Source organism: Hevea brasiliensis, chromosome 4 (genome assembly GCF_030052815.1).
Source record: "Hevea brasiliensis isolate MT/VB/25A 57/8 chromosome 4, ASM3005281v1, whole genome shotgun sequence".
NCBI classification, from domain to species: domain Eukaryota; kingdom Viridiplantae; phylum Streptophyta; class Magnoliopsida; order Malpighiales; family Euphorbiaceae; genus Hevea; species Hevea brasiliensis.
The window spans coordinates 9,420,060-9,433,049 of record NC_079496.1 but is presented as its reverse complement, the minus strand read 5'-3'; the positions used below and the strand labels follow the sequence as shown (position 1 = coordinate 9,433,049).

General features: G+C 32.1%; 1 protein-coding gene and 1 non-coding gene across 2 annotated transcripts; one reads left to right on the top strand and one right to left on the bottom strand.

Moving 5' to 3' along the window:
- Positions 1-934: 934 nt before the first annotated feature.
- LOC131179778 (small nucleolar RNA R71) lies at positions 935-1,042 on the top strand. The gene has a single exon (XR_009148664.1). It is a non-coding gene; the product is annotated as a small nucleolar RNA R71 (small nucleolar RNA).
- Positions 1,043-7,065: 6,023 nt separating this feature from the next.
- LOC131179179 (beta-glucosidase 18-like) lies at positions 7,066-10,416 on the bottom strand. Its single transcript, XM_058145255.1, has 9 exons — positions 10,186-10,416; positions 9,646-9,715; positions 9,393-9,451; positions 8,772-8,847; positions 8,602-8,676; positions 8,428-8,515; positions 8,004-8,256; positions 7,762-7,877; positions 7,066-7,665 (listed from the first exon to the last, which is right to left on the bottom strand). The coding sequence occupies exons 1-9, from the start codon at positions 10,306-10,308 to the stop codon at positions 7,374-7,376; spliced, it is 1,152 nt and encodes a 383-aa protein (XP_058001238.1). The 5' UTR covers positions 10,309-10,416; the 3' UTR covers positions 7,066-7,373.
- Between the last annotated feature and the right edge of the window lie 2,574 nt (positions 10,417-12,990).

The following is a 12,990-nucleotide window of genomic DNA, read 5'->3' as shown; positions in this document are numbered from 1 at the left end:
TGCACTCTCTTGTTTTTCACTCTCATCAGTTGCTTTCTCATTTTCTCTCTTCTCACTGTTTTCACTCTTCTCATCATTTATAATTTTCCCACTTCTTAAAGTAATAGCTTGACACTGCTCTCTTGGGTTTTCTGGTTGACTTGGAAGCTTTCCAAAAGATTTAGCACTTGAGGAAGATGCTTGTTGTGCAATCTGGTTTTCCAGCATTCTGTTGTGTGTTTGCATCTGTTCCAGCCTCGCTTTCATCTCTCTCATTTCCTCATCATGCTTGTTTTGGTTAGCAAGAATCTGTTGTAATAAAGCTTCAGTGGTGGAATTTCGTTCTTGCTGTTTTGGCAGAGGGTTCATATTTTTCTGCTGAAAATTAGGCAATGGTTGCCTATTTTGTTGATATGGAACTCCTTGTTGCTGTTGTGGTTGAAAATTCTGATTTTGAACTTGATTTTGCTAATTTCCCCATGAAAAGTTGGGATGATTCCTCCAATTTGAATTGTAAGTTTGAGAGTAAGGATTCCCCATTTGCTTGTTTCCATAATTACCAACATATGCTGCTTGTTCTCCATAATCTACTCCACAGCTGGTAGTTCCCTCTGCATAAGCCACTTGTTGTGAACTTCCAGCTGATGATGATGAACTAACCAACATACTCAAGTCTTCCATCTTCTTAGCAAGGACATTTGTAAGTGCATCAAACTTTGCATTAATCATGTTGAATGGATCAAGATCATACATTCCAGCAGCTTGCCTCTTTTGAGTTAGAGCTGGTCCTCTTGGACTACTCCAAAGATGAGTATTCTTTGCAATTTTCTCCAATAGCTCATAAGCTTCATCTTCATGCTTCATAATAAATTCCCCTCCTGTTTGAGCATCAATAATCCCTCTAATTGCAGGAGTGACATTTGTGTAAAAATTCTGGTTTATCATCCATTTTGGAATGGCATGATGTGGGCATAATCTCTCTAATTCTTTCCATCTCATCCATGACTCATATAGAGTTTCATCCTCTCTTGGTCTGAAAGCTGTCATTTGATTCCTCAACTCTTGAGTTTTTCCAGGTGGAAAATATTGTGCAAGAAATGCATCAGTGAGTTGCTCCCAATTTGTAATGGAGTTGTGAGGTAAAGAATCAAGCCAATCCAATGCTCTATCTTTCAAAGAGAATGGGAATAGCTTCAATCTTGCTGCATCATCAGACACTCCAGGTTGTTTTTGCATTTCACAGATCATAGCAAACTTCTTCAGATGTGTGTGTGGATTTTCAGAAGGATGTCCTCCAAATTGAGAATTTTGAATCATTTGAAGAACTCCAAAATCCATCTTGTAGCTATTTGCATCAATTCTTGGTCTTGCTATGCTCTCTCTCAAGTCATCAAAACGTGGAAAAGCATGATCCATCATACTTCCCCTAGGCACGTTTGCATTAACAACTTCTTCACCTTGGGCTTCATTTTCATTGTTTTGACCATTTCCAGCATTCCCAACACCAATTCTAACTCTTTCATCAGCCATGTCTGCTTCAATTTTGGTTTCTCTCAAAGCTTCCTTTCTTTTTCTGGTTTCTTTCTTGTTGGCCTTACAAAATTTCTCAATTTCTGGATTGAACAATAAGGTTGTGTCACTTGAGCTTCTAGCTCTTCTCATAAAAGATTAAAAGTACCTGAAAAAGAATAAACAAACACAAAATGAAAAGATAACAAAGATAAAACTAAAAACAACTAAAATAATCAAGAATTCAATCTTAAACAAACAACTCCCCGGCAACGGCGCCAAAAACTTGATGCGTCCCTACCGCAAGTGCACGGGTCGTACAAGTAGTATAGAAAAGATATCGATCCCACGAGGAGTCGTGTTAATGATTGAATTTTTGATATAAAAGTTGACTAAATCGAAGTATTTATGAAATTAAAGTAATGAATTGATGGGTAATGGAGTGTGAAATCTATATGTGCAAAATCAATATTCTATTCAACAATGTATTAATTAAACTAAAATTGCATCAAATTGAAATAAGCAAGTTCAAATATGGCAATATTCAAAATGACAAGTGATTAAATTCGATTAGAAATTAACAATGGTAAAAAGGCGATTCCGGAGTTCGGGATTTCATATTCGAGCTATTTTGGGATTTTAAATTGGTTATCCAATCTTATGAAACTTATGGGTTTTAAGGAGATTAATTCTTAAATCCTTTGAATTCCCTTTCGAGTGAGACAAAGAGTGCCTTAATCAAACTAATCCTACTTTCGTGGAGTTAGAATTAATTAAGACCCATTAAGTTCTTTAATTAATCATGAATCCTCTTAATCCTTAGCCTATTTCTAGGTCTAAGTTAATTAAGTCCAATTTCTTGATTATCTATCACAAGGCCTTCTCCTTTCGGTGCTTCAACCATGGATTATGAACATCACTTAATGGGATCCTACACTAAGCATGTCATTAAGCATACAAGAAATGAATAAAACTCATTAAGACCTCAAAATATGGATTACCCAATCAAAATCCACAAAATATCTCAAATATTACAACCCTTACTCCAGAATCAAAAGTAAACTACTCACTATCCATAATGCTTACAAGATATATTGAGTTTAAATGGAAATAAAGCTTTAATCTAAGCTAAGAAGTAAGAAATTAAACACTAGAAATGTAGAAAAAATGTAAGGAAGGAAAGAAATCTGCAAATCTTGGTTGAAAATGGTGTGGAAGGTGAAAATGACTCCTCAAATTCTGCCTCTCTTCTCCTTTTCTTTTCTGCTCCTTGTCCCCCCCTTCTAAAATGGGATAATGAGACTATATATAGCATTTTTCTGACATGGAGCCCTAAAATGGTATGTTCTAGGAGGAATTATTTGAGGGAATCTTCACAAATTTCATTAATGAACTCTTTATGGATCGCATAAGTGGATCGCATAAGTTATGCCCTTATGCGCTACTGTTCTCAATCACTTATGCGAAATCGCATGACTTGGTGCATAGGTTATGCACAATTCCGTGAAGGTGCATAAGGGAGGCGAGAATGTGAATAAGCTATGCAGTCTCCTTATGCACAATTCGGCCTGGTTCGAACAAGAATCTCTCTCCTTATGCAGATCTGCATAGCTTATGCGGCAAGTTATGCACAGTTTGGTCAATGCATATTTCAGCTTGAAAACTTGTTTTTGACATCTTTGGTTGTAGAAGACACTCCTCAATGGCAAAATTCTCTTCAGTCCTTCAAAAACACCATTTTTTCTACAAAACAAAGTAAAAATAAAAAATTAATCCAAAATCGACAATTATGAAAAACTAACTAATTAACTAATGAAATTAGCTAAAAATGACTAATAATCAAATAAAATAGTTATGAAATTAGACCTAAATGACTATGCAAAATGTGCGCATCAATGAACTAGGGATTGAGAGGATTTATTGATTGATTAAAGTTCCTAATAAATTTTGGGTAAATCAAATATCGTATAAGAGTAAGGTTTGGTTTTCTTAAAACATTCTTTGGTTTGCCTTAGAAAGAAATCAAAGGAAATTAGAATTAGCTACCTTCAAACCATGAATTTTTTTAAAAATTGAATGAACCTAACCAAATCTCATTTGGTTTAAAGCATGAACCCTAACTCTGGAATCACTTTTACTATTAATTGACCTCTGTTCTTATGTACCCATTGCTAGTTTAGTACAATTTTACTTAGTTTAAGAATTTATTTATATTAACCATTACTTATTTTCTTTATTTTCTATTTAAATTGTTGTATTTAGTTAATTTAGTTCTTCTATAAATCTTCATTAATCTAAATAATCAAAACAACCATAGTTTAGTACCTAAGCATAATTTATCGTGGGAACGATACTCTTCAATTATTTTATTTTTTATTCATTTTATTTACAAATTGTTAATTTTATCATTACTTCATTTAATAGTATTTAGTTACTTATAAAATAAATTTATTTTAATAAAAATAAAATAATCACAAATTGTCTCAATAGGATAAATGATAAGTTAGTTACTTTTTTGCTTTAAAAAAAGTTAGTTACATATTAATATTTTGTAGAGAAAAGAGACAGCTCGAGCTAATTGACAAACATATTTCTCTGAAATAAGATACATGTATATACCATCTTAATTGTAATAATTTTGCAATTAAATTAAATTAAATTAAATAATCTTGGAGAATTAATGCAAGGAAGATGTAGGAAATTGGACTATATGTATATATATGAATAGATAAGAAAAGATTACTATGATTCTGTCGTCTTGGGATCAATACAACCATCGTTATTTATTTTTTCTATTAAGAGAATAAAATAGAGAAACTCTCTTGCATGGCAGTACTTTCGTTTTTTTAAGCTAAGAATTCAGTGGGAAGGAAATATGGATGTTATTTTTGTGGCTTTGAATTTTGGAATATATTTTTTCAAGGACCCAAATTGTGACATGATCTAAAAGTTTTGCACTGCAACTCGATTGGGATAAAAAATGAGATCTATGGTGGCAGAGAGCACGGGCCAATAGGCCCGGGCCTGAAGCCTACTGTTGATCTCCTTGGGCGTGCGGAGGCAATGCCCCCGCGGTATGAACCAGTATAAGTATAAATATTGTAATATTCTACATTTTGCGGTAGAGTTGTGAGATATTCGGGAAACACATTGGGGTTAGGGTTTGAAAGTTTTGATTGATAGGGAACTTTTTCTCCTATTTCACCCGTGGACATAGACTTTATGATTGAACTACATTAAATCCCGTATTATTCTTCTTCTCTTTTTAATAGTGTATGTGATTGTGCGATGTGTGCCTTAGATTTGCATGCCTGTCATAACAATGGAGTTTGACATGATATAGTTAATGAGTTTGACAAACCACCAGCTCATAACATTCAGTCTGATATTTTTTTCTTTTATTATCATTAATCATTAAAAAAATAACCAATATCATGGCTCTCAAATTTTATTCATATTTATCTAATAATATAGAAAATTATAATTGAAATATTAATGAGCATACTACAAAAAAAAATTGTAAATTACATGCCAATTAATTAACTGATGCAGAATGAACACCATTTCCGAGTTTCTCACTTTTTGCTCAATATGCCAAACACCAGATACACTCTTCTTTACTCTGATGTCAAATAGGACAAAGTCGAAAGGTAATTTATGAATCTTTTTGCAGCTAGAAGTGGTGCAGGATCGCATTAAGCCATTTGTGAATGGATTATTTGCAGATTTATATTATTACCTATGGCTGTTTACGTTGTTGTGAAAACCATTCTCTGATTATTATGTGGCGTTGAGTAGGGTGGCAGAGCAGGTATCCTCTTTTTAAGCATCGGTAACTGATGCTTAGCCAAGAAAATGCAAGAAAGTTACTGGTTGATGCAAAGTCGTTTTAGGCAATGCAGGTACTGAAATGTGTAACAATGATGATTATACAACAAATTTTTAGTTGGCGGTATAATAGATTGTCATATTTTGCAATTGTTGAATATATAATTACGTTTCCTTCATGATATGTATTAGATTTTTGGGGCGTTACAATGCGACTAGTGGAGGTCAAGAAAACTTTACCCAATGGATTTTACAACTGGAGATCAATGAATGAACGGGACTATGTTTCCATCACGCATGACAAACACTGCATTGTCAAATGCAGCTACTTTAGGCCACATAGGAGAAGATTCCTGGGTATAGCATTATGACGAGAGGGGAGCATACACAATTGAATCAGCCTATTCCCCTTTATAATTAAAAAAGAAGGTGAAGCCAATAACTTGAACCCATGTCCTTCTAAGACAGCACATGATAAATTTTGGAAATCAATTTGAGACCAAAGGCGCAGCCAAAGATTAAAACTTAGCTGCAAAGAATCTGCTTCCAACAAAGAACAACAATTAATCACATCAGAAGATGGATTGATTCAAGAGCTCAGCCTGCTACAGGATGCATGTCCTCCAGCACAGGCAGAGCCCTACCAGCAATTAAAGAAATAGTAAGTGGCAACCTCCTCCTCAAGGATCACTCAAATTCAATTCTGATACTGCATCAAATCATAAGTCACAATCAGTATGCTATGTTGCACTCTGCAGAATCACAGAAGTGAAATTATACAATGCAAGACAGCAAGCAGTAATAGCACTTCTCCCCTGGTAGGAGAAACACTAGCCCTGCTAGAATCCATTAGCCTTGCTCAGGATATGGGACTACAGAAACTTATCCTAAACATTGTGCGAATCTCTCACAAGGAAACATGATGTCTATTGGGAAATTGACGCCTTGGTGAAACACATTCATAGACAGATTGAGTTATTCCAGGCCTGTGTCTTCAGCTTGCTCAAAAGAACTGCAAATACGATTGCAGATTGTATATCATTTTTAGGCTTTTCTTGTAACATTCCAGTTATAATCCTCTGTTGTTGAGAAAACTTTTGATTTTGGATTCACTTGGGAATGTAATATTATGACGATTTGTTCAAAAAACAAAAATCATTAGATTGCAAATGCGCAGAATAAACAACTTAAATAAATACAAATATTTATATATGAACACTGTTCTAGATTGCAAATGCAAAATGTAATATTATTATTCTTTATTCAAAAATATTTTTCGGATTGCAAATGCTACAGTGTAAACAACTTAAAATAAATATAAATATTTCTACATGTGAACACTGTTCTAGATTACAAATGCGCAATGTTCTGTTGCCATTCTTGGGGATGATGAAGAGCTTCATTTTTCAGGAAATGCTGGAACCATTTGGCTGATCTTTTTGGTGTTCTCTGCATTGTTGTGCGGTCTACATGAACCAACCCAAAGCTTATGGTATATCCATATGTCCATTCAAAGTTATCTATCAGAGACCAATGGAAGTAGCCCTCACATCTGCTCCATTCCTGTGATCATTATTAACCTTTATAAGATCACCAAGTCACCTTAAAAAAGAAAGGAGAAATATTGATAGGCAAGGATATATGAATCTACCTCATTGCAGAAACTAGAGAAGTGAGGTAACCCTCCATGTATTCCACCCTGTTCGTGTCAGTGAGCATATCTTCAATGTTTCTACCGCTAGGTTGTGCATATCCTACAATTAGCATGTATATATTATCATTAGACTGAATTTCAAATATCTGTTTGATAGTTGCAAGATTACACAAATTTAAGTCAGCAGAAGATAACAAAATGGTAATTGCAATTTAATTTTCTGATATACCGTTTTCTGTGATGAACATGGGCGTGTTGTTGTATCTATCTTTGAAATACGTGATTGTCTTCTCCATGCTATTTGGAACAACATAGAACGTAGGTATTGCTGTCTGTAAAGACCCAAAAAGAAAACGAAAAATGAAGAAGCAATGTTAAGTACTGTTTTTAATTATCATCTGCTTTAATTGCTATTTAGATAGTTAGCTTCTGCATATCTTACCGGCTCTCCTATAAGAACTCCATCTTTTGTTCCAGTTCCATAAGTAAAGGTGTCTTTGAGTAAATCATCATGATAATTGCATGGTGAAAGCAGACAATCCTTTGCATAGAGAGTGCTGTAATGGTTGATTCCAATGAAATCCAATTTGTTTGCCAGTTTCCTCTTGTCCTCCATCGAAAATGCTGGTAGCCTTAGACCTACAATTTGTCGCATCTCTGGTGGGTACTCTCCATACATAATGGGATCCATAAACCTATACACCAAAAAAAAATTGCATTAATAGGCTCATCTAAGACCAAGCGACATCTTTATATGATAAACCTTGAATTACGAGTAATTAATTACTTACCAAGCAGCAATGAAACCTAGAGCTCGTTGAGCAGCCACACGATCAACTGGAATGTCTCTTAGTGGCTCATACCAGTAGATATGTAACACAATGCCAATCTTCCCTCCTTGTTTTTCCTATTTCACGTAATAAATATTAAGCAAACATGACAAGGGAAAGAATTAACTCTTTGTTGGTTATTTCATGATATGCTATTGTATATAATTGTTGGTTATTTGGTGATATGCTATTGTGTATAATACCTGATACTTTTTTCTGTAAATTTCAGTAGCTGTGGCATGAGCTAGTATCATATTATGAGCAGCGATGTAAGGTTCTAATTCAGAGTCTCCGGCTTTGCACTTGCCTACAGGGTAAGAGCATCGGTTTGGAGGCCATATTCCACTGTAATACCCATATTGGGCCACCATATTAGCTTCATTGAGTGTAATCCAATGTTTCACTCTGTCTCCAAATGCCTTGAAGCAGATATCTGCGAAGTACCCGAAATCATCCCTGTAACAAGAATAAGATGGAGTAGATGTTAATTTTTCTTTTTAATAGTGGTAGCAACTTACATTCTTTAACTAAAATTACAAATATGATATTTACTATGCAACAAGATCCATATTTATAACTCTCGCCTTATGAATGAGGACTCGCTATATAATAAGGTAAAGAACTTACTGCATTTGAGGACTTAGCCAAGCGCCATATCGATCTTCTAGTTCTTGAGGAACATCAAAATGGTGCAATGTAACAAATGGTTCTATTCCTGCATAATTAAGGAGTCATAATATTAGAAAAAAATAATAATAACCTAGGTGCCAAAGTATTATAACGTGATTCAATGTATTTTACCTTTAAGCAAGAGAGCATTAATAAGCTTATTGTAAAATGCAATACCCTCCGAATTGATCTCTCCAAATCTACCCTCTGTGATTAAAATTAAAATTAATTAAAATATAAAAAATTGAATTAAAAAGAAAACTTATATATAATGCAAAGAAAAAAAATTGTATAAAACATACTTGGAAGGATTCTGACCCATGAAATCGAGAATCTGTACGAATTTACTCCAAGAGAATGCATCAACTCTACGTCATCCTATCACAGAGCAACATAATGTATAATATTTTGAATATTTTATTGTAAGTATGTCATAAAGTTGAGTAAATGTTTGGCTGTAAAGTGGGAAAAAATCTCTTGTTATTTTTCCCATTTAAAATCAGTTTGATTTGGACTGTTTTTCATTAGTAAATAAGTGAGCTGAAAAATAGACTTTTTTTTTTTTTTAATTTCAACAAATTTATTTTAAAAAGCCTTAATTTTTAAAAACACAAATTCACATGTTTTATTATTTTATAAAAATTATAACTTTTATTGCTTAATTATTTAATAATTTTATCCCCCAACTATGAACAGAATCAAAGTTATTTAATTTAGCTCTGTTACTGTGATTGACAGGAACTTTAAGAGCTCCAAATAGTGGAAGAATATCAAATTTCAAGGTTGCTTATGGCTTGATTAATTAATCATCTGTCAACAATGATGGGTTATGGGAAGAAAAAAAAAAAACAATGATGGGTTCCCACAAATTCTTTAACATATTATATTGTTAGTCGTCTAAATTCAAGGAAATGATCAATTACCAAAAATTGATGATAGTGATCATCAGCTGTATTCCCATTGCTTCCATCCTTAATTTCTCCTGATAAAAACAGCAGTCACATTTATCCTCAATTAGTTAATTACCTTACATGGAAAGAAATTAATTAATCTAAATTAAGCATAAACGCAAATGAAAATTTGAGCAACAGCGAACTAGATAAAGTTCATTATATGTCATGAAATTTCTTAGCCTCCAGTCATAAATAAATAAATAAGAAGAATTAATATTTGTACCAGGAGATAAGTGGGTGAATACATCCCAATTGCTGAGGCCTTTGTTGGCTTCCAAGTATGCTCCTTCAATCTGCATGAATAAACAGATAAATTAATAATTATTTGTTATATTAGCTGACGCACATCAAACAGAACTCTTTTTTCAATCATAGGATCTAAATTGCAAGTGAAGGTGACGAGCAAGTCCTCAATGTGAAGGCTGCATCAGCATTATATAGGTATATGTCGTTCAGAAGTAACAAGAATGGCTAGATATACACATATGATCAAAAGAAAAGAGGCAAACAGATGAGAGACAAAAGTGATGAATATATAGAATAAAAAGATAGAAAATACACCATTTAAATATGCGTCAATTGATAAGAAGCTGAAAACTTAATTATTATTTTTACATAAAATTCCATTTCAGAACAGTTGCATAGGTGTAAAATATAGACCAAACGCAAATTGTGCTGCCGTTTTGTAAGGTTGTAATATATATATATATATATATATATATATATATATATATAAAAGAGAAGCATACATATACATAGCTACCTGATAAGAAGAAGTAGCAGTCCCAAAGAAAAAAGAAGAAGGGAATTGGCTACGGTTCAAACATGAACACCCACTTATCATCAATGATAGGAAGAGAACTAAAACTGAACACACTTTCTTCATCCTCCTCCTTATGATTCACCACTGATATTCTTTTTAAGTTTTCTTGTTCTGCACAGCTAATAACTAACACAGAGGTTTGGGTTGTGTTATCGCTGGGATCGATCTTCCCTTTATATAGAGAACTGGGTGGCATTTTTGTAAATTTTTGGTTACTGGTTGTTGGATCTTGCACATTAATTTTTGGTCAAATATAATACATATGTATATTTCTTAACAATGAGGAATATATATTTCTTTTGTGGTTTACTTTTATGATTTAAAATTTCATCAATAAAATATAGAGAAAATTTTCCTGTCAACAAAAAATTCTTCTACATTAAATGGAAACGTGCATGCTGAATAGTCATATGAGACAGGACAATTTCCAGGAAGCATCGATCATGCATGCATGGGACGCCTAAACTGGAACTGCAGTTTCTGAGCAATTAAGCAATGAGCTGAAACTAGCGAACTTTATATAATTATTGATAAATCAATTTTAAGAAAAGAATTCAAATAAATTCTCACACAGCTACATTTGAAAAGAAATCAACTTTATTTAATAAATTAATACAATTCTTTTCATTTAGAATTTTGAAAATACAAAGAACAAGAAATATTAATGGGTCTACATTAATGTCTTATTTTTATATAAAAAAAATAATTTTAATTTATTGAAATCAAAATCAATTGGGCTGCACCAGTTTAACAGTCTTCCTCCAGAATATTGTTGTATGGTCTGATTTTGCATAACATATGTGGGGTTGCGTACCCTGTCAACAAAAAATTATTCTACATTAAATGGAAACATGCATGCTGAATAGTCATATGAGACAGGACAATTTCCAGGAAGCATCGATCATGCATGCATGGGACGCCTAAACTGGAACTGAAGTTTCTGAGCAATTAAGCAATGAGCTGAAACTAGTCAACTTGATATAATTATTTTGATAAATCAATTTTAAGAAAAGAATTCAAATAAATTCTTGCTTTGAAAAAAATTCGACTTTATTGTCTATGATAATAAATTATATACTTGATTTGTAAAAATATATAAGCTCCTATCTCTCCTGTGATTTTTTGTAATGCTTAAAATTTTAATTATTTCTTTCTTTGAGCGAGGGATTAGGGGAGCGGTGACTTTAACTTAATTTTGCCAGATGAGTAGTATATATTTAACCACTAGACTAAGTCAAATTATTCTAATGCTTTGATTTTATTAATGAATTTATGTTTTTTCAAAAAGAAAGTAATTTATTAGATTTTTTCTTATTATAGTATAATCACTACAACAAAAACAAATATTAAAATTAGTAGTAAAATTTTTGCAACGATATTAATTTTACTACTATAAAACTAACATATCAGTAACATGAAAAATTATTGCTGATGATACGTAAAAAGAATATAACAACAATCGTTGTTATCATTGATAAATTTTTTACAGTAACAACTATTGCTGCTCGTAATTATTTTTTTTAGTGACCATAATTTTGTTATAAAATATGTATGACCACAATTTTATACCAATAACTTGCAGCAATTCATATATCATTGTCAAAACTTACTGCAACAAATTTTGTAATTTTGGCGGTAAAATATTTTTGCTACTAAATCTAACATTTTTTTTATAGTATGCATTATAAAATTATTATTTAGTTATTAAATTATTAGACTAATCAATATAGAACGCATTTTTATTCTATCTATTATTTTATTTTATTAATTTTATAATTAAATAAAACATTATAATTATTTATTAATAATTATTTACAAAATAAGATTTATTTTATTAAAATTAAAATAATCACAGATGACAAGTTGGTTAAATTTTTGCTTTAAAAAAGGTAGTTAAATTTTAATATTTTTCGGAGAAAACGAAAAAACGTGCTAATTGACAAAAAAATTTCTTTGAATTAAGATGTATGTATCAGTATCTTATGATAATTTTTTTAATTAAATTAAATTAAATAGTATAATCTTTGGAGGAATTATTAAGGAAAATCTGGGAACTTGGACTGTATATATGATTACATCATAAAGATTAGTACGATTATTCTGCCGTCACTGGTTATCAATATTGAACAAGTGGTCTAAGAAATTGACCCTTTGCCTGGAATATTTTCTTTGACGTCCATTCTCTACAAACAAGTCTTCTTTTCTCTCTCTCTCTCTCTCTCTCTCTCTTTTTCTTTTAATTAAGTCTTTTTTTTCCCCCAAAATATAAAGAACTGATGGCTGAAAAATAAATGAAGCTTTGACATGAAATTGACATCAATGCTAACCCAGCTATTGTCTTCTAATGGCCAACAGCCAAATAAATAACTAGTTGCTGTGTGCATTAATCGCTTAATAAAAAATAATTAAAAAGAAGTAATACCCCCAAAACTGAAAGAATAATTAAAAAGAAGAAATGGCCACACTAATAAAATTACATGGTTCAATTATGATGGCCTAAGGGATATGGTCTCACTTTGTTTAACTTTCAAACTAAGTGGATCAAGAAATTCCCTCGCATTCGAGTCTTAATTTGTGTTGGACTATGTCTTAGACATGATGATTTTTTTTTTTCAAAATATATTATCCTTTTATTTTTATATATTCAAAGAACTTTAAAGTAAAGTGATGTCAAGTAGCTTTAATTTAGATGATTAAGTTTGTCTCAGAAGAAACTAATTGTAAAAAATAAAGAAAATCGTAATT

What these genes read in the sequence shown, in the direction of transcription:
- LOC131179179 (XM_058145255.1), bottom strand. Translation starts at nt 10,308, where the DNA reads ATGAAGAAAGTGTGTTCAGTTTTAGTTCTCTTCCTATCATTGATGATA. An exon ending in TGGCTAAGTCCTCAAATGCA is followed by an intron (nt 8,257 to 8,427) that starts GTAAGTTCTTTA and finishes TTCTTGTTACAG; the next exon opens with GGATGATTTCGGGTACTTCG. An exon ending in TTTACAGAAAAAAGTATCAG is followed by an intron (nt 7,878 to 8,003) that starts GTATTATACACA and finishes TACGTGAAATAG; the next exon opens with GAAAAACAAGGAGGGAAGAT.